The sequence below is a fragment of the Aspergillus saccharolyticus genome, assembly GCF_003184585.1.
Source record: "Aspergillus saccharolyticus JOP 1030-1 unplaced genomic scaffold BP01scaffold_11, whole genome shotgun sequence".
Lineage (NCBI taxonomy): Eukaryota > Fungi > Ascomycota > Eurotiomycetes > Eurotiales > Aspergillaceae > Aspergillus > Aspergillus saccharolyticus.
Window position 1 is genome coordinate 623,979 of NW_020290621.1, and position 22,410 is coordinate 646,388.

Sequence of the window (22,410 nt, forward strand, 5' to 3'; positions counted from 1 at the left end):
GCCATGTGCGCACTTGCCGGAATCTGTCTACATGATTTCCACCCGCACGTCATTCTTTCTCCCCTATAATTCACCGTATTTTGTCTCCCTGGCAGTTTTAGACACCACGAGACTCAACCTTACCAACATACCAGATCATTTTGTAGTTATGGCATATCTTACAGCAGAGGAGCTTGTGAAGCATCCAGCATATCCCACAACTGAGTGGGAGCTTACCCCCACAAAATCAGGGACACAGGCAGTGGCCCAGACCCGCCGCGGAGGGCCGATCAATCTGCACTATGAAATTCACGGCACTGGCCCCGTGAAGCTCGTCGTAAGTCTCGAGTGTGTGACTTCTGATCTACCTGGGGCAATGGTGGCACTGACACAGACCATATAGTGGATTATGGGCCTCAACGGGACATTGAAGGACTGGCGACGCCAGACCAGATACTTTGGGCACACGCATGGGTCGCGATACACCTGTCTGGTGTTTGACAATCGCGGCGTCGGTCGCTCAGACAAGCCGGTCTGCTTCTACTCGACCTCGGAGATGGCCCAGGACGTGGTCGACCTGGTCCACGCCTTGAAATGGATCGACCTGTCCAGCCCGGCCGAGCGATCCATCCATGTTATTGGCGCCAGCATGGGCGGCATGATTGCCCAGGAGGTTGCGATGCTCATTCCCGACCGTCTAGCGAGTCTGACACTCAGCTGTACGGCGCCACGGCTGGTGCGGACAGGCCCGTTCGTGGAGAACCTGCGGCAGCGGGCGAACATGTTCATCCCTTGCCACATCGATGTGGAGCTGGAGCGGCTGGCAAAGAGCATTTTTGCCGACGAGTTTCTTGCGGAGCCCGACACTGAATACGAGGACCCGGCGAAGAACTTCCCAACCAAGCGCGATCGCTTCGCCGCGGGAGTCCTCCACAAGCGAGCCAACACGGACGAGTACACCAAGAAGGGGTTCATGCTGCAGATTGTCGCTTGCTATTTCCATCACAAGTCGGCGGCACAGCTGAAGACGCTGGGCGACCGCGTGGGCAGAGACCGCATCGCCGTGACGCATGGCACCAAGGACATGATGTTGACGTTTCGGCACGGGGAGATCTTGCGCCAGGAGATCGGCGACGGGATCACCTGGAAGGTGTTTGAGGGGAGTGGCCACATGCTGGGGTGGGAGCGAGAGAATGAGCTACACGCGTTGATCGAGGAGTTGGTGAACCGGTGCAATTAGAAGATCATGATGAGCATTTGAAGCGATACACGAGATGGCAATTTATTTTCTGCATGACTGACAACACGACCGTACTACCGTACATTTAACGATGACCGCCAAATGCTGCCAAGGTAGCGGACGCAGTAGACAGGTCGCAGTGACGGATGGCGACTTTTCTCGTAACTATGCTGGAGACTTAAGTTAGCTGAAACCCTCGTGACCAGCCACAATCAGTCAGCTGCTGCTCATCGAGGTCACTGCATCTCATCTCATGCCTGTCCGTCCAAACAAACCGACTACATTACAAAACAATCTCCCTCTCATCCATCACTCCTCCGTCACTTTACACTTCCAGACCCTCAAAGAAAACCCGCACATCCTATATACTATACAAACACCGCAACCATGTCCCAACATCCCAAAGACGACAGCTACCAGCCAGCCACGCCCAGCGACGCGCGCTCCCCATGCCCCGTCCTCAACAGCCTGGCCAACCACGGCCGCCTTCCGCACGATGGCCGCAACATCACCGCCCCGCAACTCCGCTCCGCCCTAGGCTCGATCGGCCTGGGCGCCGACGTCTCCGCCCTCCTTGTCTGGCGTGCCTTCACCATCCACAGCGACGACTCGGAATTCGGGCCCCACGGCTCGATCGGTGGCCTCCGCGACGCTTCCGACGTCAACGCCGCGGGTGAACCCGTCCTCCACCTCGACAAAGTCGGCCGCCCACACGCCATCGAGCACGACGTCTCGGTCACACGGCAGGACCGAGCTCTCGGCAACCCCATCGCCCTTGACACCGCCCTCTACGAGCAGTTCATCGGGTTTGCGCGGCAGTTTGGCGTGAAGGAGCTCGGCAGCTACCGGAAGGTGCGCTACGCCGAGTCGCAGAAGGCGAATCCCGTCTTGAAGTTCGGACGGCGCGAGCATTACATTGCGTGTGGGGAGCTGGCGGTGCTGTGGTCGCTGTTTAGCGAGGGAAAGGGGAAAGGGATCCCGAAGAAGTATCTGGAGGCATTGTTTGGCGAGGAGAGGTTGCCGTTGGAGGAAGGATGGAGGCCGAGGAAATGGGTGAAGGCGTATTTGCCAGAGGCCGGGGCGTTGATCCTGGCGATTTCAAGGTACGCTTGGCCTTTTTAGGGATGTGTATCTGGTGGGTGTGATGGGTGGGGGATGAGGTGAGACCTAGTGGCGAGGGCGATGTGTTTTGATCTCATTCGTAAAGATGCGTGGATTACTGATTGCTGGATGTGTACGGAGTATGCTGCATACTTATCTTCGGTCTGGTCCAGGGTCCAGCTCGTGGCAAGTCCAGCCGACCCGTGCGGGTTTGGACTGAGGGCTCTTATCTGCTGGCTGTATGTGGTCAGCTTGTTCAATGCAGGATACGATGATTCGGCCCGAGTGGTGGAGAAGTTCGTGTTGCTGGTTCAGAGGAGTTGGGTCTGCGGCGTTCTCGATCAGCTTGGCAAACGCTTGTCTTGTTTTCTGTGTGGTCTAAGCTTTGATTCTGATTTGATAGCGATGTATATGTCTGTTTCTGCATCAGAAGCTGGTGCTTCTGGTCAATTGAAGCATCTTAGCGTTTCACTGAATTCCTGGGCAGATTCTACTGATCGGATGACTTGTTCGTACTGTATTCGAAGGCTGGAAATATTCAGCGATGAATGATTGTAGATATGCTACCAAACCCAGTATTATCTTCTACCAGAACGCTGGGACTAGCTCGTGTCATGCCTGAGAATTCAGGTTAGATAGCTCAAGTCTATTCCTGGAGATGACAATGCGAAACGATGCTTGGCCTCATGCAACCACAGCTCATGGGCTGAGAACAGCAGCCCGCATCCACCCGAACGATATATAGATCACATCGATACTGCATGAGAGACCCTCCGACTTCTCTGACCCCATAGGCTGACCCTGCCACAGAGCTGTTCTATAAAAAGCATCTCACTCTGCTTTCACTCCTAGTCCACTACAAGTGAGACAGCACTTGACCGGTAAAGTGTCGAATAACCGACCTAACACAAACCTCGACTCCGACCACCAAAACATCGACACTGGACAGCAGCAGCCATCGCCATCCAGAAATACCACCGTTCCAGTTCAATCAAAACTGAAAAGGGTATATATGACCTATTTCCTTCCCCCTCCCCACCCCCCGGGGGAAATTGCGCTGGATACAACCACCTCGTATCCAAGCCCTTCCCAGCTCGTCTGTACGCTCATTCACGCTACACCTTCCTCTCACATACACACAGCACAACACAGCTACTATAAATACCACCCCCACAAACGGTAGGTACCCTACCAATAGGTACATTACATGCATCATCTCTGACAATGGCCACAAAAGCCCCCATCCACCTATCCTGACCTCTCTCCACTCCCATCCATACCAAGTTACCAACAGAATATCTCCGACAATACGGACTAACGCAGGAACGCCCGTCAAGCTCGAGATGATCATCAGGGGCATCTTTGCGGGTTGTCCAGTTGCCTGTTGCCACCGCATGGGAGTACGCGCGTCGAGTTGCGATCACTGCCGAGTAGAACTCTGGGAGTGGAATTACCCCTGCAGGATGCATGAGATAGGTCCTTATATTTGTACTTTGTATGGTGTAGGGTAGGTTCGGTGGGAGAAGCTTGTTAAAACTTAATTGCGTTGGTTCTGAGAATTGGGTTGATGGCTTGATGATGGTTATGTGGATAGGATGTGTATAGTAGGTACCTATGTTACGAAAGAAGCTGTGTGATGGATGTGGTAAGCAGGTGGTTGACTACAGATGCAGTGCGTTAACAGTAGATGCAGGGGTAGTGGTTGGGTATCTGGCCATAGTCACTACAGCTAGACAGATACAGTTTGAAATTGTGCTGCTCAGGTAACTATGGTATAGGACTCCATAATACCTAAACATCTATAGTTAGAATCAACCTACCTACCGCTTAACTGTCCTCAAAACAGCTTATTACGGGTTACACCGTATAACTAGTTAAGTTAACAAAGGAGTACACTTTATGACTAAGTCTCTGTTCCTTGAGTCAAATGCAGTTCATTTACCCAGTCTCCAGTCCAGCTCTAGTAAGTCATTCCGTCATCGCACCGAATAAACATCAATAAAATCCGCCGATCGATCCCACCAGACACCAACTACACTCCCTCCTTGCTCCTAAGCGGAGAAGCATCGCATCCAGAGCGTTCGGAAAATAATGCTCTTGCCAACGCAGTTCCCCACCCCACGCTGACAAGTCAGAGCAAGGACTCCGTACTAAGCGAGCGAGGCTCCCCTCGCAGACGTCATTTACATGTGGATGGGCAAACTTGTCAGTGCTCACGAAGTTACGCCATACGATGCTCACCGCATCACGATCAGGCTGACAGCACCTCACAGCAACTACCTAAGGTACGGAGTAGTGTATGATCACAAGGTCCGGTCCACTGCTCTCGGAGATCCTGAGTCTGTGCCCTAAGCATCGCGAATACTCCCCGCATCAGGAGTTGGACTACGGTTAGTCACGACATCCTTAGCGCAGGTCGCACCATCACCTGGTCGACTCCAGCAGACAAGAAATTCTCGGTGCTGCCTCGTGAGATGATCATGGTATCACTACCTAGTTGCAATCCCGCCTCTCTGGGCAGGTCCTCAGCGACGGCTTGAAACCGAGAGTTTATTTGTTTGTCTGTTCTGGAATGAGGGGGAAAAGGGATGGATCCACGCTTACATAAGAGGGGATGTGAGCAGGCTGTGCAACAACACCCAATAACCCCTTGATCGCTCTTAACTTCCAACAGAAGAAATGCAGAAGTACCCAAGAGGTCATGACCTGGATGCAAGGGTTTGTCAATGATTGCTGATGGCCGTTTTGTTCGAACTCGCAAGGCTATCCGATGTCAGGAACAGGGCTGTGAATATGAGGGCTTCGGAGAATCCCCCCCCCTACAGTACGAAGTACATCCTGTATTTACAGTACAGTCAATCACAAAGCTCCCATCATACTCCGTGGGTATCCCGCAATCAGCAGATCTGGAGATCAATTTCATTTCCCAATCACGACATCCCGAAGCCGATGGTAACAAGGACAAGACCTCCAACCGCGACGGCTCGACTCCATTTGGGCGGGTCTGCCCCGATATTAATGATCGACCGATGGCTTCCCCAAAGCCCGTAGCAAAAGGCGCGTACTACTGTGGAAGGCTCTGGGGGGGTGGGAGTGGGGGGGGGGGAACCAGAAAAGACACTAAATTCGACCACAGTGCACTAAACAGCCCGTCATCGGTATCTATGCATCCAATCATCCTCGACATCAACTGTCGCGCGCGCATGGCTTGACACGTATCTACGGCACTGCCGGGGTGTCAACACGTCAAGGCAGACCAGCCAAAGTGGGGAGAGAAAGGGGAAGAAAGGAAGAAAGGGAAATAAGTTACCAGGGGACGAGGAAGAAGTAACTAATGTAACTAATGCAATAAGAACAAACACAACAGGTACCTGGTGAGCAGTATCCGACCGGGATTCCTCCAAATTGTCTTCTATACTTTCGTTTTCCACAACTCCCTTCTCTCAGGGGAAAAAAAGCATCATGCGAGCCCGCAAAGAACTCTGCGAAAGGGTAAAGGAGGGCCACCCGATCAATCAGCTGCCTAACTCTATTAACCTAATTCTTGTGTAGCTTTCCTTTCGCTTAACCTTTTTCCTGTGCTATTTCTTATTTCAATAGTTTATGCAGAGTCAAAATTCCCGGAGACTTTCTTCCAATTCTAGGGGGGAACAGGAGTATGAGCCTTGCCAGCAGCCACTGTTGTTATCTCCGACAACCCTGATTATCATCCTGATGTGAGATTCAAGTCCAAGTCCAAGCCAAGTCCAAGCCAAGTCAAGTTCTGACCAGCCAGCCTACTATGACCCGCTTTACAGCATGTAATCCGCTCCATAATCCGAGTGATCCACCAGACTACGGTAGCTAACGCTAGTCCATAGGCCCTTGGGGGCTTTGCTAAAGTTAACACTATTCGGACCAGGTATGATTGGTCTCGGCCTGTGCAGCAAGGGAGTCGACTGTGAATCATTTTGCCCTGGACGGAGGAGCTTAGGGCGAGAATGACGGAGAGGTCAATGCATGCGTAAGCTCAGCTGCCATGCCAATTTCTGCAGGAAACAAGATGACCAGAAATGGGTCTTCGGATCAAGAAAAATGAAATCCAAATAATAAAATCAACACAAAAGTAAAATGGTCGGAAGGGTGACATCGCCAAAGGCATGCATGCATGCATGCTGAGCCGAGTCTCCCAATAGTACTTAAAGAGGGCTATCTGCTCGACCTGATGATAAGAAATCTTGAACGGTAGGATTGAGCAGGCCTGTACCTTGTTTCTTTTGTCGTCTTTCTCGTGATTGATTCCCTCCTGGCCGCATCATGCTTCCCTACGTTGTCCTTCTGCTGTTCGCAGCCCTGGTGAACGCCTATTCCGACCCAGGGGCCTGCTCCGGGTCTTGCTGGGCTCACGATCCCAACGTCATCCGCCGCAAGACCGATGGCAAGTTCTTTCGCTTTTCCACCGGTCTGGGGATCTTGATCTCGTCCGCCAGCGCCATCACAGGTCCGTGGACGGATCTGGGGTACGTGCTGCCCAATGGCTCGTCGGTGACGGTGGGGAATGCATCCAATCTCTGGGTAAGACATTCAACATACCTCCACACCTTTTTTGTTCCTCCCGCGCAGCCCTAAGTTCCAACAACATTCCTGACCAAGGCAACCAGGCCCCGGACGTACACTACGATAGTGGCACCTACTATCTGTACTATGCCAGTTCGACCCTGGGCAGCCAGAGCTCGACGATCGGAGTTGCAACCTCGACGACGCTGGAGGCCGGCTCGTGGACGGACCACGGCACCATTGGGCTGACCTCCTCGTCGGCCGACCCGTACAACGCGATCGATGCCAACTGGATCTCCATCGGCGGCGTGGGCTACCTGCAATGGGGCTCGTACTGGCATGGCCTGTACCAGGCGCCCATGACCAGCTCGCTGCAGATCAGCTCCTCCACCCCGACCAACCTGGCGTACAATGCCTCGGGGAACCATGCCATTGAGGCGAGCTACCTGTTCGAGTACGGCGGGTACTACTACCTGACCTTCTCGTCGGGACAGGCGCAGGGCTACACCAGTGGGCTACCCGCGCAGGGGATGGAGTACCGGGTGGTCGTGTGCCGTTCGAAGACCGGGACTGGCAGTTTTGTATGTTCCAAGTTGCCTTGCCTCGAGATCTTGCCCTCGTGGCTGCTGCATGAATCAAGTGCTAACATACCCACCCTCAATAGGTCGACAAGAACGGTGTCGCATGCACCAACAGCGGTGGTACCACCGTTCTAGCAAGTCATGACTACGTTTATGGCCCCGGCGGACAGTAAGTTTTCCCCCCTAAGCTCCGATCCAAAGCCTATTATTCCCCACAAGAACCCCACATCCACCCATCCATCCATGACTTCAAGGTTACATACTACATCCTCTACTAAATGCTGAGTACTGACTTACCCTCTAAGGGGCATCATCAACACCACCAACCACGGCATCGTCCTCTACTACCACTACGCCAACCCCAACATCGGCCTCGACACCTCGCAATACCAGTTCGGATGGAACACCCTGACCTGGGTGAACGGGTGGCCGACGGTTGCCTAGTATGACTTTGACTACTTCAGTATTCTACTCAGTTTATCTTACGGAGTCGAGCTATGCCCCTTACCCAATCTTTCTTTTTATTTGTTTCCAATGTCATTAATGCAATCCCCAAGAATTGCGCAAAAGATTGGGTGGATCTGCGATGTGGCAAACCAATGCGATCGGATCAACAAACAAACCACCAACCTGGAACCTTAGCTAGGCTGAGTCAGGTAACGCCTGCCTGATCGGGTAATTCATCGTCATGACTCGGGACCTCGTTTGGTTGTCTTGGAGATCCGGTGAATTGAATCGCAGGCGTGATACCTTGGGAACGCCCTTGTCAGGGGGGGGAGTGAATTGGGTTGCTATTTTCACATTTGCATATATTTCTCGCGTGAATTACATACTAGTCGTGGGTAGCGTTGGGCGGGATACGATTTTTGCATATACTACTACATATTAAATACTTGCCTGACTTCTACCTTGATCAATAAGTTACTACTATATATAAGTTAATGAATTGGTTCTGAGAAATTGCATTGATTCACTATCGAAAACTCCTAATGGTGAAAAGTAAGTCAAGTATTCATGTTCCTGGTATTCGACTCTCCCTGGAATAATACTAGTGTGTAAAACCGAATTGAAATTGCAACGAACAGACAAAAACAATCCTTTCCCTCTATCCTTCATCCTACAGGTGTACTACTGTACATACAACGTCATTGCAACAAAAACCCAATGCTACTAATTTCCGGGAAATTCCAACTGACGTACTGTATGTACCTTTCCGTCCCTAGCCGCTCCGTACCTGGCTGAGCCTGCTCCTGAAAATCCGAAATGTTGGTATGTATGCCGCGGCCCGCGTCGCGGTATGCAGCAAACACAAATAACAGAAATACTCACTCACCGTCAGCATAGTTGTCCTGGTCTCTCCTTTTGGCAAGCGCAATCCCCTGTCATGGGTTTGTTGCAGATAGCAATGCAATTGTGTCTAGACCACTCTGGACAGGACACCTCTGGGGTGATTCGGTCCTGGCTCTGGAGGCGTAGTGCCATTTTTCATAGAATGGGATGAGGCAGGTCTCATTGGGGAAAGGCAGTAGATAGAGTCTGGTCTGGATTATAGGATTCGGGCTTTATTCGAGCAATCGTAAAGGATGGGGCTAGATAGAGCACTCGAATACTCGATCATAGTACTCCGTAGGTAATCAGTACCTCGCTCTATAAGTATCGAGGGGACTTAGTATGATTCATGACTTGGCATATACCACAGTAGATGACTGTTCTATTGGCGAACGGGCGGTACGGGTGTGGTCCGCCCTTTTCATCCTACGGAGATAGTCGAGCTAGCAGTTCAACTTAATGTGAAGTTCAGTCTGGTACCTTCCCCTGTCTTTTTGGTGCGACGAGCGGTCAAAACGGAGGGGTAGCTGCAAGGGCCAGAGTAGGGGGTTGAGCGTTGAGAGGTCAGATTTGGGTAGCGGCTACAGAAGCCCTGAGGGAATGTACTGTACATGGACAGCAACGGCCTACCGATAGTGCTATTTATCTGTTATTGAACAGGGTTCCTGCAGAAATCGAACAGCTTTCCCTTGGCGCTTCAAGCTGAACAATCTCAATAGGTAGGTATAATCTAGGAGAATGGGAGTGAGGTATTAGGTAAGGTACTCGTGGCCGTTTTGATAGAACAGGTGATTAGGATACAGTCTCCGGAGTTTGGCCGCATGGTGAGGTGAGCAGGCAAAGGTTTGCTTGGAGGCTTCGTTTAAACCTTAGAGACGACTGCATGGCATCTCACACACGAATGAACTCGACGCAAGTCCGTCGGTGCTTGTAGCTGTAACCCTACGAAATGCTGATATCACTTTCACTGTCAACTAGGGTCTACTCTACAAGTGCTACAACAAGGTGCGGAGACTCCAGGGCTGGCGCTGCGGACACGAACCACAATCAGCAATTGCATGACCGTGTGATGCCCTCATGCTGAACCCGACATACAGACATTATGAGACTCCGCTCTGCTGAGGTCTTTCGTTTCTGTGCCGTAAGCGTGACGGCGGACTGAGACTTGCATACCGTAGACTCGACAGGTAATAATCATGAGCAAACCCTCAGAAACAGACTCCGTCTTACCCCGAGGGCACGTCAGAGATCCTTTCCTGACTAGATTGATAGTTATAAGGTTGAGTACAAGTCTACTTTGATGACTTCTCAAAATCACAGTCGGAAGTTTTAGTCTGCCCGTTGATGCTAGCTAGCGAGACATGTGATTTTCAACACTCAACGCGGAACGTCAGATGGAACGGAGTGTCCGTTAGTCCTGGTGTTGCCGTACTTCTGCAGGTGATTGAAGCTATATTCCTATTAGTCAAAGCAGGTGTCATCCCGGTCATACTAAAGCCAATCGAGTCAAGTTGATCGGCTCTACCCGGCCCCAGCTCTAGTATAGGCTAACACACAACATCTCTCTCGCACCGACTTGATACTTCTGTCTAGTTCGGTATCTGTAAAATAGAGCAATCAGAGCTTCTCATATATACGAAGAGATCAATTTTGGGTTCCTCTGTAGAAGTACTATAAGTAGATGAAAAGTGCTAGGCCTGACAACAGTTCGATCACACTGCGCCTTGTTCGAGTACAGATTCCGATACTAGATGACACTCTAATTTCTCTGGAACTGCAATAAACTTGGACATGAATCCTACTCCATTGCTTCTAATCCCATTCCCAGCTACTCTCGCCCACCGTCGATCTCACTCCCCCTCCTCCCCCTTCACCAACCCAGCCACGACCTCCTCCAACTCCACCCTCCCCCTCATCAGCCGCACCTCTTCCTTCTTCCCCAAATCATTATGCATCACACCCCCTGGCAGGAAACTCAGCGTCATCTCCACAAACGGCCCCACCGCTGCCTCCGGCAAGAACCCCGCAAAGTACTCCGTCAGATTCTCCTTCTCCACAGGCCTCAACTCCACCGCACGACCCAGTACCTTCTCGAACGCCCGCCGCACATCCACCGACGCATACTCCCGGGGACCGTGCAGCTCAATCACATACGGCTTAGACTCTTTCCTCTCGGTTGACAGAATACACTCTGCGCTCTTGACTCCGATATCCTCAACTGCAACCTGTCGGGCAAATTTAGCGATTGCCTATTACCCCCTCCGCCCAGGACCCCAAGCATCTTAAGCACAGCAACTCAAAGAAAGGGAGGTAACACACCATCGGCACCGCGAAATCCACCGGCGTGATCACCGTCTCCAGATACGGCGTCTCCTTTTGCCGGACAGTTGGCAGACTGGTCGCCCAATTCTCCATGAAATACGCACAGCGTATGATGACAACCTCGCATGCTGCGTCGCGGAGGATTTCTTCGGAGATGTGGTTTGTCATGATCTCGCCCTGCCGGCTCGTAGGCTCATCAGTCATTTGGGCTGTCGGTCAAAAATATCTGAAAGCATTCTCCGCTTGAACCCAGGTAGAGGGGATGTTCCATTGAAGCAGAAACCACCCCCCACCCCCCACCCCCCGGGCTCCAACCTAGACTGATGCAATCAATTCCAAACAAAAAAAGCATGAACATACCGTTCCCCCTTCCAACTCCGCCCCCATACTCGACAACAACACCAACCGCTTTACGGTCCCCGAGCGCTGGATTGCAAGCCGGATATTCGTGGACGCGGTCGTCGCCCACTCAGTCAATTGACCCCCATCGAAGCAGGGCGGGAGAACAAAAAAAACGGTGTCGAAGCCATGGAAGTTCAGAGTGGCGGGAACGGTGAGGTCGCCGCGGTAGGGCTCGAAGATGGAATCATCCTTATCCTGGAACTCCGCCGGGATGCGGTCGAGATTGCGGTAGAGGCCACGGATCTGGATTGGTGTGTTTGGGTTGTTGGGGCTGCGCAGGAGGGCTTGGATAGTGGCGCGGGAGGTTTTGGGGGAGGCGGGGACGATTAGGATGCGCATTTTGTCACTGGTAGATAATTGATTTGGGTGGGTTGGAGAGGGAATTGGGAGGTGAGTCCTTGGAGGTAAGGGCTATTCCATTATATAATAATTTTGTAACTGGACTCCGTACGTGGAGGTGAATGATGACGCTGATGCATGGAGTTCATTGTTCCGGGGTTGGACACGAGTTGCGGGGATATTTTGGTGTTATTGGGTACCATGCAATGGAGTGAATGTGAAATTTGATTGAGTTCCGTGCCCGGCCCGGCAGCAACTTTATCGAGATCTCGACTTGAAGCATCTATACAAACCCCTAGGAGTGTGCGTGGTTCTATAGATTCAGACGTGTGCTCGTTTTAGCCGAAGAAAAGGATGTTCCGCCAGTACACCAACCTTTTTCCTACAACCCTGATGCCGAACAAGCATCACCCAAACCAGATCCAAGAACGCCTCCCTCTCTTCCCCCATTAGAAAGGGGGCCGTATCGTCAAATTTATGGCTGTGAATCAAATCCTCGTAGAGAAAGCGACCTTAGCATATTACGTCAGTTGTAGGTCATTTTATTATCATAGAGATACGGCAACTCAGTGAATACCATTATCATCGAAAAAAAAGCCCACAGAAATACCCCTCCATCGTCCCCCAGACTTTGTCGTCTTCTCGGGTGACAGGTACTTGCCACGATTCACTCTCGCGTGAATTGATACCTTTGTATGGTCCCTGGCGGCGGCGGACCGAATAAGGCAATCATCTCGGCGAGATCTCGTTTCGCATCGTAGCCACCTCATTCATCGTGGATATTCTAGAATAAGAATAACTCTTTACCGTCGATCATGTCCCACAATCATCCAGACGTTGGCAGAGAGGAGATGTGCTCTTCAATTGTGCGCTCATGGCCAGCGGACTTCGCTTGCTTGCCGGTGCTTTTCAGTGCTACGACGCTCTCTGGCGCTTCGATATGCCGGCATAGGTATTAGAGGGACAGAATGCTTTGGCTCGGCTTCTAGGTACGCGCAACCCACACTGTTGAGGAGACGCCTCATGCAGCCTTGACTAGCGCTTGATAGCAATCGGCAAGGACCCCTCCAGGCTTCGCTGGATAGAACGCCTGATAATTGTATACCAGTACTGGCGAGATCTCTTCGTCAACGAGGATGCCGACCGGTAGATGGCATGGGGAAGGGTTTCTTGCAAAGCAAGGCTGACAGATGGCCTAATAACCATGGCAAGATTCACTACAGGAACTGTGATACTCATAGTTGAAGATGACTACTACGGGCTTGAGCATGGAACTGAGATGGATCACGTGGTCGATACTCGGCACTGCCTAGTACCTACTCTAAAGAGACCGACATCATCCAGTAGCTCAATGGCACCAACCATGTACTTCTCTACTCAGTTCCATACATGACACTGGATGATTCTGTTCACAGAGAAGGAGCTACTATACTTCCAACCCGAGTCCGACTACATATTATCCAACTCTCCATGTATACACAATACTCCACCTACCCCAACACTAACCCAACCCAGCCTAGTCCCACCCGCAATCACGCCATCGCCCACGTGACTGACTCGTATGCTGACTAACCGCCGTCATCGGCCCTCGGGGCAGCCCTCACTCCAGCTCCTTCTGTTCTTGTGTATCCATCAAACCAACAATACAATCGCTCACATCCCCAGGGAATAAACGCAATGTTCCGCCAGAGCATCCGCCGTTTCGGCACGACTGCCCTGCGCGCCGCAGAGGCGTCGGGCGCCGGAGCCTACAACGTCCGCGTCTCGCAAGCCCAGGGTTCCGTCAATGGATTAACGGAGGGTAAGCCATATACATACACACACCTATATACCCAAGACCCGACCTCCCCATCCAGCCCACACTAACCCTTTTTATTTTGCCTCGAACGCCACAGCGATCGGCAACACGCCCCTCATCCGGCTCAAACGCCTTTCCGAGCAAACCGGCTGCAACATCCTCGGCAAAGCGGAATTCCAGAACCCGGGGGGCAGCGTGAAGGACCGGGCGGCGCTCTTCGTGGTGGAAGACGCGGAGCGGCGGGGGCTGCTCCGCCCGGGCGGAACCGTCGTGGAAGGCACGGCGGGCAACACGGGGATCGGACTCGCGCACGTATGCCGGTCGAAGGGGTACAAGCTGGTGATTTACATGCCCAACACGCAGTCGCAGGGGAAGATCGATCTGCTGCGGTTGCTGGGGGCGGAGGTGTATCCGGTGCCGGCGGTGGCGTTCGACAACCCGGACAACTACAACCACCAGGCGCGGCGACACGCCGAGTCGCTCGACAATGCGGTGTGGACGAACCAGTTCGATAACACCGCCAACCGGCAGGCGCATATCGAGACGACGGGGCCGGAGATCTGGGCGCAGACGGCGGGGACGGTGGATGCGTTTACGTGCGCGACGGGGACCGGGGGCACGTTGGCGGGGATCACGCGGTACTTGAAGGAGGTGAGTGAGGGCCGCGTCAAGTGTTTCCTGGCGGATCCGCCGGGGAGTGTCCTGCATAGTTATATTCAGAGCGGGGGCACGTTGGTGGAGCGGTCGGGAAGTAGTATCACGGAGGGAATTGGACAGGGAAGAGTGACGGAGAACCTGAAGCCGGATATCGGGCTGCTGGATGGCTCGTTGAATGTGCCGGATGAGAAGTCGATTGAGATGGTGTATCGGTGTTTGGATGAGGAGGGGCTGTATCTCGGCGCCAGCTCGGCGCTGAATGTCGCGGCGGCGCATGAGGTGGCCGTGAAGCTGGGGAAGGGCAGCACAGTCGTCACGATTCTCTGCGACGGTGCCTACCGTTACGCCGACCGTCTGTTCTCCAACTCCTGGTTGCAGGGCAAGGGGCTGCGCACCGCGATTCCCAAGCATCTGGAGAAGTATATTGTGCTTCCCTAGTGTTGTCGGGGGAGGTTTGTAAAATACCTACGTACTGCCTGAATGTCAATAGATCAACGAATCATGTTTTGTTTTGTCTTGTCTGGTTCCACTTGGTATGAGTTGGAATCCTATGTAAAAAATACTATACAGGAGTAGTGAGTCCATAGACAGCCACCGAAGAACAAACCGAAAGTAAAACAACGCCATAATGCACCCATTTCTATCCCGACAGGAGGAAAAGAAGAAAACGCCGACAACCCATGTATACAACACAACATATACAGCCACACCATCTCTAACTCTAGACCAGGGGGCCAGGGCCAGTCAACACAACTCAATCATCATCCCCCGGCATCCGCATATACGCATCAATCGCCGCACTGAACGCCGCAAAGCCCGCACACCCCGCCGCCGCCGCCTGAGGCCCGGCCTTAGCCCCCAGTATGCCCCCCGTAATGCACCCCGCCGCGACGCTGTTGGTGAGGTCGTTCTTAGCCCGCAGGCCCTCAATGCAGCACTCGGTGCCCGAGTACAGCGCGCCGACGATGCCGAAGTTCTTGGCCGACGACCACGAGCGCGAGCCCATGTCCTTGAAGCCGCGGCGGACTTGTTCGCGCCAGGGGAGGTCCATGATGGCTTTGCCTTGCGGGGTGAAGGTGGAATCGTAGGACATCTGGGGGATTACTTGTTAGTGGTTTGGGGAACAGCTTAGGGGGTCAACATGGGCACGAGGCACGAGGAAAGGATATGCGGTTCAAGCGCCCCCATCCCCTTATGCATCCTCATCCCAGGAATCAAAAGTAGTTGGGGGAACATACACTGGCCATGAACAACCCAAACACACCACCCAGACCGAAACCCATGGTTCCTGCAATGACCGTCTTCACAGGACAGGACTCCATCGCGGAGTACATCTTCCCACAGGTGAACAGTCAGCTCCGTTCCATTCTCGTTCATATGGATCATCCAAACATACCAGCTTGACCATCGCTTGCTCCTGCTCGCTCATGCCCTGCATGTTCGGGGCGCCGCCGCCCAGGCCACCCAAGGGTGGTGTTACGCTGGGAAAACTCATGCTGTGCGGATCTAACAACCGAAAAGAAAAGTGACGGGGGAAGGAGTTGACGGGAAACACTGCTGGTGACCCAGCCGACGTTGAGGAAATGGATTGTTGGTGGAACTGGATGCGAACAACAGCTCAGGCAGACCCTCCCCGGACTTTTTGCGGAGACGGAGGGTGGCGTTCGGCGCAAATTTATTTACGGCAGTCCGTATGAGCCAAGTGCGCAAATGCACGTGATATCTCCCTAGTATACTCAACACCATCAAACTACCACTGTGCAGAATACTTACTAGTAAGTATCTCGTAAAGTACATTGTCAAGGATCAGTATAGCGGCTCTATGTAACAGTTCCATTTCCATCGCCACACAGCAAAATACCCAAACGAGTCAAAGAAGTAACAACGCTCATCGTAACTTAAGGGTATTGTGATCAACAATCATAACCCTGCGTAAATCCGTACTGGCTCATGCGCAATTCATTCAACAGATTGAATGCGCTAGTCTCATGTGCTGTATTTACAAATCCCTCCGAAACCCCAAACTCTGAGCTAGATCAATCCCGCTTGTCGTCTTTGCCGAAAAATTCCTTCTGCTCTGGCGAAGGACTCAGACTGCGCTCCCACTCCGCCATCAGGTTCGACGCCGTGCGGGTTAGCCTCGACGGCGCCAGCTTGGTCATTGCCGGCCAGGGAATGCCATCGGAAACACTGGGGTCCGGGATGCTGGTGTCATGCAGCGGGCGCCAGTCGCCGAAACTAGACGGATTCCATCAGAGACATCTCATCACAAAGAAAGACACAACTTACCTGGCGCTGGTGCGAGGACTGCTGTTCTGCGTCATCGGCGACTGATCATGCTTCGTCTCCAAAGTGCTGCGGCTGGACGACGGCGTGTGCGTCTTCTTCGGCTTCGGAGATTCCCACTCCCAGTTGTCCTCAACATCGGGGGGGTTGCTGTGGTCGCCCCATCTGGGTTCGTTCGGCCGGCTTGGGGTAGTGGCGGGTCCGTGAGCGCGAGGCGACTTCTGCCCAGGTGGATCAATGCCGAATTCACTCCAGAACGACGAGTCTATATCCGTCGATTTGGAGTCTTTACCAGAATTTTTGCCTCCAGAGCCCTTGCTCCCCGAGGACGACCGCGACAGACTAGTTCCCCCATAGACCGACAACCGGTCCCGACTGCGCGATGTCGAGCTGGATGAGACCCGCTGACGCACCGGGGGCACGCCCCTCGCCTCGGTCGCACTGATTCCCTCTTCTCCCACCGTGGCTTGACGGATGTCTTCCAAGAACGTCCAGAGTCCTTCTCTCAGATCCGAGGCCATCTGCTTGCCTGTCCGCACGATGGCATCTCGCGACGGCGGTGGCATGGTGTTCCGCCACTGTGAGATCATGTCGTCAGCAGGCTTCGAGCTCCCACCACCCGTGATGGCATTGCGTTCGACGGAGGAGGGCAAGGTCGCCGACCGCGGAGACCGACCGATGCGGTGGCTGCCAGTCTCCGACTCGAACGCGGTCTTGCTGTCCCCAGATCCCGTCGTCGGGGAAAGCAATGACAAGGCTCGAGTGTGCGAGCCCCGGAAGACCCGTCGGCCATTTGCGGAAACGTTGGTGCCCTTGGTCGCGGCCGCGCGGAGGCTCTGCCGCCGCTCCAGCTCCCGGCTGAGTCGGACCTGCGCCGACGAGCTGCCCGCACTGCTCACGCTATGATCCCTGCGGTGCGGAAACGCAGGCTCGTCGGGGGATCGGAGGGAGACCAACGGTTCGGCGCGGTGGCTGATTTCCGTGCGTTTCTTTGTCTTCTCGGTCGAAGCCCATTGCTTTTTCAAAGAGTCCAGCTCCGTCTCGGCCCGATGCAGTTCTTCCCGAAGCTCCAGCACCTTTCTCTCCTGCGAGGCGATCGCAGTGAGCAGACCCGAGCCGTCATCCTTCTCCTCAAAGGCCAGCGGGGTACCGAGATGGGGGATCGGCGAGGGGTGAGCGGAGGTCCGAGTCACGGGCGTCATGGATCCAGGAGAAGCAAGATTTGGGTCGTAAGCGTCAAGTCCGGAAGGAATATTGATCGGAAAGTTGAGAGTGAGTCGCTTGGCGTGTCTGGCAGCACCATGAGGACGAGGGGGAAGAGAAGATCGCTTGAGTTGAGTGGGGGTTCGGCGGTCGGTCGGGGATGCGGCATGGTTGAGGCGGTGGTCAGGCGACGATGACAGCTGGTGCTGCTGCTGCTGCTGCTGCGCTGTTGTTTGGGACGCTTCCGGCGCAGAATCCGGCTCGCCCGTTCCCGGAAAATCCCCCATGACGGGCCAGCGTGCGGGAGATGGGATCAGGGATGATAAGATTTGTCGGACTTTATTGACGGGTCAGGAACAGCACCATGACATTCATTCCTCAGACTCAGGAAAGAACTGAAATAGAGGGGCAGACGAGGAACAGGAGGCCCACCGCCACGATTGAGAGGGGTGAAATTGTTGACTGATAAGAAAAAGAATGTATGTACGGAGTGAGTGAGTGAGTGTGTGTGTGTGTGTATGTATGTATGGGACCGTCAACAGTGATAAACAGTCTTCAATTGTACTGTACACTGAAAACAATAATAACAACAAAAAGAACAGTGGCAGCAACCAGACTGGACACGTGCAGACAGACAATGGACAGGTCCAAAGAAAAAAAGGGAGAAGAAGGAGAAAGGAGAAAAGGAAATGGAAGCGAGGGAAGATTTAGTTTCAACGAAGGGGAGTAAGGGAAAAGAAAGGACTAGACCCATTGGAGTGAAGTTCATCAAAAAGACGGTGATTTGAGAGCGGGTCGCAACGCGCATCCTTTCCGCCTCCGCCTCGTCCAGCTGCCGTCTCAGGAGAGACATTTGGACGGAGAAGTTATGTATTGCCACTCGGTAGTTCGTAGCTCCAACCTGACATCATCATTAGCATGTTCATAATTGGCACAACGTGCCGACTTCAAGACAATTCATTGATGAGTTGGTACGTATAAACCACCCGTACAGAAAGCGCTGGCCCTGATAAGGACCATCATGTGGTTGACAGCAGCCCCCAAGCTGAAACAATTTAATTCACTGCTGCCCAGCACGAGTTGCTCCACGACGGGTCAGCGGTTTGATTACGCTGCGTCTATCTTACCTGCTTCTGGCCTTCCCCCTGTCTGGATTCCCATGGCAATGAAGGATCAATGCTCAACTTGTTCAATTGCATTACTATGTCCACAATACCCTCTACACGCCTGCAAGATTCACTTCGCCTTACTTCCAGGACCACCTTGCCAGAAACTGTCCAAAAAATTCACAAATGCAGATACACAAGGAAAAACTTATGACAAGAAAGGAATGGAAAGTAAATCACAAGCTTGCCAGAAAAATAATCTTCTCAGAATTAAACCCATCGGACGATGGGAACGGCAGAACCTGGCCCTGTCTGACAGTCAATGGGGTACATAAGAAATTAGAGTCGATGGTAGACCAAATGTCACACACACAAAGAGATCAGCTAGCAAAGAAAGGCCGCGGTGCTCTCGTGCTCAGTCCCCCGTCTGATGCGTCCCGCGCGGAATCCGTCGTTGTGCGGTCTTGCTCCTTGGGGCGTCAGTGACCAGCAATTGACCCCGAAGTGGAAGAGAGACGACCATGAGAGCACAAACAAAACCAAGTGAGGGGGAATAATGCAAGAATAAATAGAACAAAACAACGAATATGTGAGAAAGACCGAGAGCGGCTAAGTGAACAAAGATATCAACGCCTCATGCGAGCCCAATTTTGTGTACAATGATGAATATGTTGTGGTGTTGCCGCTGAGATTGGCGAGATCCAAGATCTTCAGAAAGTTGCAGTACTATGCAAGGGAAAAGAAACAAGAAAGCAAGGTAGGGAATCGCGATCCTAGATTCCAGGCCAGCGGTTGCGAAGGCCTTCAGACCAACGCTGGTAGAGCACATCGGACAGCTGCTTGGTGTGTTCCATGCCCGGCACCTGTTGGCCGGGGAGGTTGGCAAGCTGCGCGGGCTGTAGGCTGGGCTCGGCCACGGCGGCGCTCTGGCGGCGCCGGTGGGACTTGAGGTGTGGGTTGCTCTGTGCCAACACCAGTCGCTGCCTCTGTGGGGAATCGCCCGGTGGAGCTGCGGGTGGGACGAGACTGGCCAGCTTCGGGTCACTAAAACCAATCCACCAACACGAGCGTTGTTAGCAATCCAGAAACCTTAATCAGGTGGTCACTACTGCAGGGGATCAAGCTTACCTCTGCAATTTCTCCGTCGTCGCCTTGAGGATATGATACAACCCCTCCGGATCAATCATCTCCAAGTCACTCCAGGCTTCAGCGAGTCGGGAGATTGCCTCCCGTTTCTCTTGATCGCCTGTGGTTCCCAACACTTCCTGGCAGGCGAGGCCAACCGCCTTGCTGTACGCCCGACGCCCGAGCTGTGCTTCCTTGCTGTTCGGCTCGGAGAATAACGTCTTTGGACTGGCATTCTCGTCCCCGCCAAACAAGTACTGCGGCGGGTACGATGCGTCGCTGGGGCTCTTGTTATCCGACACCCGACGGAATTGCCGCACCGTCGATGGGCTGTTGCCGAAACTCATATCCACACCCAGAGGCTGCTTCACCCCACTCGACCGTCGCTTGTTCCGTCTAATTGACGGGCTGTGGTCGGGGGCTGGAGCTCGACGCACCGCGGTGCCATTTTCTTGTTTCGAGGCGGGACTGGACACACATAGATCCTCCATCATGTCGGCAGTCTCATCGAAAACCCAGTCCTCCTGCGGCTCGTGCTCATTGTCGTCCTCAACCTCTATCTCGCGGATAGCCATTGTAGATGCTTTCACGGTGTCGAAAATCCAACCGTCGTCGTCCTTCAGGTTTCGAATCGTGTTTCTGTGTCACGCGAACAGTCAGTGCGGGGATCGTAGGGCAATAGGACTGAATGTGCATACAGTGATTCCGCATAGTACTTTATCTTGTGGGCCACTCCTCTCCCAGCATCAAAATCTTGCTTGCGGTGAATCAACTCCTGCAACGCCTCGGTCTTCCCAGCATTGCGAATAAACTTGTGTCGCAGAAGCTCCTTGGCGCTCGGCCTCCGATCGGGGTCTTTCGTCAAGCATTGTGCGACAAAATCTTTAAACGTGTTGCTGTAATGATCGCCCTGCAGGCGCGGAGCAGGCTCCTTGGGAATCAAAAAAAGTACCTTCATGGGGTGTGTGCTCGCATGAGGTGGCTCGCCGTTGATCATTTCGATGGCCGTGATACCGAGCGACCAGATATCCGCCTTGTAATCGTACCCTGACTGCTGAATGACCTCGGGGGCCATCCAAAATGGGGTTCCAACAAATGTGTTGCGTTGCGATTTGATGTTGATTAGTTGCGCCGCGACTCCGAAATCCGCCAGCTTCACTTTGCCCGTATGCGACAACAGTACATTTGCCGCTTTGATGTCGCGATGGATCTTGCCTTCGCTGTGCAGGTAGTCGAGTCCAAGGAGTAGTTGTTGGCAGATAATGGCGACATGTGCTTCATTGAACACCCCGGGTTTGAGCTAGGCAGGGTTAGCGGAGGGGAGAGGGCGGAATTCTCAGCCGCGGAGGTGCTGGGTGGTTACCAGGTCCAGACATGATCCACCACCTAGAAATTCCATGACAATCCATAACTTATGTCCTCGCAGAAAGCTGGCCTTGTATTGCGTGACGAAAGGACTGGCGCAGGTCGCGAGCACGGAGATCTCTTGCTGGATCTCTTGGATGTCATCTTCGCTGGACTCGAGATCGATCTAAAAAATGCCGAAAATGATCAATGGGAGATGATCGGACAAACAGAGAGACGAGTCACACGCACATGCTTGATCGCTACGATCTCGCCCGTCGCCTTGTCGATGGCTTTGTATACTGTCCCAAAACTCCCACCTGTACGACCGCAGTCAATTCTCGGTGCAATTGACTCAATTGATCAGCCAGAACTTACTGCCCAGCTCCTCCATCATCTGGTAGTGACTCGCCATGTCGTCCGCCATTTCGTCGCCGGTTAGCCGTCGCTTGGGGGGGAGGTGACGACACAGTTGAGAACTTGGGAGAGATAGCTCAGAGAAACAAACAGAAAAGAGGAAGGGGAAAGAAGCAAAAAAAAGAAGAAAAAGAAAAGAGAGGAGAACTAAAACAGGGCACACAAGGGGGGGGGCACCCGCACAGTCAGCTATTTATTCCTGTCCGGAAAACGGACGGAGATTTAGCTGGAGCTGGAGTTGGAGCTGGAGCAAGGACGAGTGGAACCTGACTGGCTTTGTAGTTGATAAGTCGTAGATAGAGGGAGAGATGAGGGGGAGATGATCGATAGGATAGATACTCCGCTCGTAGGGAATACTAGGTAACTACTTCAAACTACTACTACGTACTTCAGACCCATTCTTTCCAACTGGCAGCCGCTTTTCTTTCCATGGTTCACGGGAGAGACAACAGGCGGTAGTGCATGGCAACCATGGATCGGCTGCCGAGTCACCGCCTCGGGCACCGCAACTGCAGGGCAGGTATTTTCCGGCCTTGATTGGGTGGAAATGAAGCCCAAAGTAAACTAACTTCAAGGCTGGTAAATCAAGTCTTCAGAAAATTCTCCGCCACGGCTGTCGCCTGAGGCACCCGCTGTACCCCGGCC

At 53.1% G+C, this 22,410-nt stretch overlaps 9 protein-coding genes across 9 annotated transcripts; 4 read left to right on the top strand and 5 right to left on the bottom strand.

Annotated features, from left to right (window-relative positions):
* The first annotated feature begins 3 nt into the window (after window positions 1-3).
* Window positions 4-1,259, top strand: BP01DRAFT_355938 (alpha/beta fold hydrolase). The gene is made up of 2 exons (XM_025574821.1): window positions 4-316; window positions 383-1,259. The coding sequence occupies exons 1-2, from the start codon at window positions 149-151 to the stop codon at window positions 1,217-1,219; spliced, it is 1,005 nt and encodes a 334-aa protein (XP_025432277.1). The 5' UTR covers window positions 4-148; the 3' UTR covers window positions 1,220-1,259.
* Window positions 1,260-1,349: 90 nt separating this feature from the next.
* BP01DRAFT_355939 (putative peroxidase) lies at window positions 1,350-2,802 on the top strand. The gene has a single exon (XM_025574822.1). It carries the CDS (start codon window positions 1,607-1,609, stop codon window positions 2,339-2,341), a length of 735 nt encoding a protein of 244 aa, XP_025432278.1. The 5' UTR covers window positions 1,350-1,606; the 3' UTR covers window positions 2,342-2,802.
* Window positions 2,803-6,462: 3,660 nt separating this feature from the next.
* Window positions 6,463-8,362, top strand: BP01DRAFT_422823 (arabinan endo-1,5-alpha-L-arabinosidase). The gene is made up of 4 exons (XM_025579588.1): window positions 6,463-6,874; window positions 6,961-7,437; window positions 7,521-7,606; window positions 7,743-8,362. The coding sequence occupies exons 1-4, from the start codon at window positions 6,617-6,619 to the stop codon at window positions 7,879-7,881; spliced, it is 960 nt and encodes a 319-aa protein (XP_025432279.1). The 5' UTR covers window positions 6,463-6,616; the 3' UTR covers window positions 7,882-8,362.
* Window positions 8,363-10,616: 2,254 nt separating this feature from the next.
* On the bottom strand, window positions 10,617-11,829 carry BP01DRAFT_391121 (NAD(P)-binding protein; the record flags this gene model as incomplete). Its single annotated transcript, XM_025578054.1, has 3 exons — window positions 10,617-10,991; window positions 11,086-11,265; window positions 11,449-11,829. 3 exons carry the CDS (start codon window positions 11,827-11,829, stop codon window positions 10,617-10,619), a joined length of 936 nt encoding a protein of 311 aa, XP_025432280.1.
* Window positions 11,830-11,976: 147 nt separating this feature from the next.
* BP01DRAFT_27800 (uncharacterized protein) lies at window positions 11,977-12,731 on the bottom strand. Its single transcript, XM_025571420.1, has 3 exons — window positions 12,407-12,731; window positions 12,205-12,341; window positions 11,977-12,142 (listed from the first exon to the last, which is right to left on the bottom strand). The coding sequence occupies exons 1-3, from the start codon at window positions 12,597-12,599 to the stop codon at window positions 12,125-12,127; spliced, it is 348 nt and encodes a 115-aa protein (XP_025432281.1). The 5' UTR covers window positions 12,600-12,731; the 3' UTR covers window positions 11,977-12,124.
* Window positions 12,732-13,449: 718 nt separating this feature from the next.
* BP01DRAFT_355940 (cysteine synthase A) lies at window positions 13,450-14,781 on the top strand. Its single transcript, XM_025574823.1, has 2 exons — window positions 13,450-13,630; window positions 13,725-14,781. Exons 1-2 carry the CDS (start codon window positions 13,507-13,509, stop codon window positions 14,720-14,722), a joined length of 1,122 nt encoding a protein of 373 aa, XP_025432282.1. The 5' UTR covers window positions 13,450-13,506; the 3' UTR covers window positions 14,723-14,781.
* BP01DRAFT_415297 (translocation channel protein TIM22) lies at window positions 14,778-15,912 on the bottom strand. Its single transcript, XM_025579129.1, has 3 exons — window positions 15,681-15,912; window positions 15,523-15,618; window positions 14,778-15,377 (listed from the first exon to the last, which is right to left on the bottom strand). The coding sequence occupies exons 1-3, from the start codon at window positions 15,777-15,779 to the stop codon at window positions 15,039-15,041; spliced, it is 534 nt and encodes a 177-aa protein (XP_025432283.1). The 5' UTR covers window positions 15,780-15,912; the 3' UTR covers window positions 14,778-15,038.
* Window positions 15,913-16,069: 157 nt separating this feature from the next.
* On the bottom strand, window positions 16,070-18,469 carry BP01DRAFT_355943 (uncharacterized protein). The gene is made up of 2 exons (XM_025574824.1): window positions 16,574-18,469; window positions 16,070-16,522 (listed from the first exon to the last, which is right to left on the bottom strand). Exons 1-2 carry the CDS (start codon window positions 18,058-18,060, stop codon window positions 16,321-16,323), a joined length of 1,689 nt encoding a protein of 562 aa, XP_025432284.1. The 5' UTR covers window positions 18,061-18,469; the 3' UTR covers window positions 16,070-16,320.
* A 964-nt stretch (window positions 18,470-19,433) lies between these two features.
* Window positions 19,434-21,952, bottom strand: BP01DRAFT_27850 (STE20 family serine/threonine-protein kinase). Its single transcript, XM_025571424.1, has 6 exons — window positions 21,727-21,952; window positions 21,601-21,668; window positions 21,368-21,535; window positions 20,703-21,304; window positions 20,008-20,643; window positions 19,434-19,923 (listed from the first exon to the last, which is right to left on the bottom strand). The coding sequence occupies exons 1-6, from the start codon at window positions 21,773-21,775 to the stop codon at window positions 19,653-19,655; spliced, it is 1,794 nt and encodes a 597-aa protein (XP_025432285.1). The 5' UTR covers window positions 21,776-21,952; the 3' UTR covers window positions 19,434-19,652.
* Between the last annotated feature and the right edge of the window lie 458 nt (window positions 21,953-22,410).

Coding starts and splice junctions, on each gene's coding strand:
- BP01DRAFT_355938 (XM_025574821.1), top strand. CDS start 149: ATGGCATATCTTACAGCAGAGGAGCTTGTGAAGCATCCAGCATATCCC. Junction 317..382: donor CTGGCCCCGTGAAGCTCGTC/GTAAGTCTCGAG, acceptor CAGACCATATAG/TGGATTATGGGCCTCAACGG.
- BP01DRAFT_355939 (XM_025574822.1), top strand. CDS start 1,607: ATGTCCCAACATCCCAAAGACGACAGCTACCAGCCAGCCACGCCCAGC.
- BP01DRAFT_422823 (XM_025579588.1), top strand. CDS start 6,617: ATGCTTCCCTACGTTGTCCTTCTGCTGTTCGCAGCCCTGGTGAACGCC. Junction 6,875..6,960: donor GGAATGCATCCAATCTCTGG/GTAAGACATTCA, acceptor CAAGGCAACCAG/GCCCCGGACGTACACTACGA. Junction 7,438..7,520: donor AGACCGGGACTGGCAGTTTT/GTATGTTCCAAG, acceptor CACCCTCAATAG/GTCGACAAGAACGGTGTCGC.
- BP01DRAFT_27800 (XM_025571420.1), bottom strand. CDS start 12,599: ATGAGGTGGCTACGATGCGAAACGAGATCTCGCCGAGATGATTGCCTT. Junction 12,342..12,406: donor CTTTTTTTTCGATGATAATG/GTATTCACTGAG, acceptor TAATATGCTAAG/GTCGCTTTCTCTACGAGGAT.
- BP01DRAFT_355940 (XM_025574823.1), top strand. CDS start 13,507: ATGTTCCGCCAGAGCATCCGCCGTTTCGGCACGACTGCCCTGCGCGCC. Junction 13,631..13,724: donor CGTCAATGGATTAACGGAGG/GTAAGCCATATA, acceptor CGAACGCCACAG/CGATCGGCAACACGCCCCTC.
- BP01DRAFT_415297 (XM_025579129.1), bottom strand. CDS start 15,779: ATGAGTTTTCCCAGCGTAACACCACCCTTGGGTGGCCTGGGCGGCGGC. Junction 15,619..15,680: donor AGCAAGCGATGGTCAAGCTG/GTATGTTTGGAT, acceptor ACCTGTGGGAAG/ATGTACTCCGCGATGGAGTC. Junction 15,378..15,522: donor TTGGGTTGTTCATGGCCAGT/GTATGTTCCCCC, acceptor GTAATCCCCCAG/ATGTCCTACGATTCCACCTT.
- BP01DRAFT_355943 (XM_025574824.1), bottom strand. CDS start 18,060: ATGGGGGATTTTCCGGGAACGGGCGAGCCGGATTCTGCGCCGGAAGCG. Junction 16,523..16,573: donor AGTCCTCGCACCAGCGCCAG/GTAAGTTGTGTC, acceptor GAATCCGTCTAG/TTTCGGCGACTGGCGCCCGC.
- BP01DRAFT_27850 (XM_025571424.1), bottom strand. CDS start 21,775: ATGGCGGACGACATGGCGAGTCACTACCAGATGATGGAGGAGCTGGGC. Junction 21,536..21,600: donor AGATCGTAGCGATCAAGCAT/GTGCGTGTGACT, acceptor GGCATTTTTTAG/ATCGATCTCGAGTCCAGCGA. Junction 19,924..20,007: donor ACGACGGAGAAATTGCAGAG/GTAAGCTTGATC, acceptor GATTGGTTTTAG/TGACCCGAAGCTGGCCAGTC.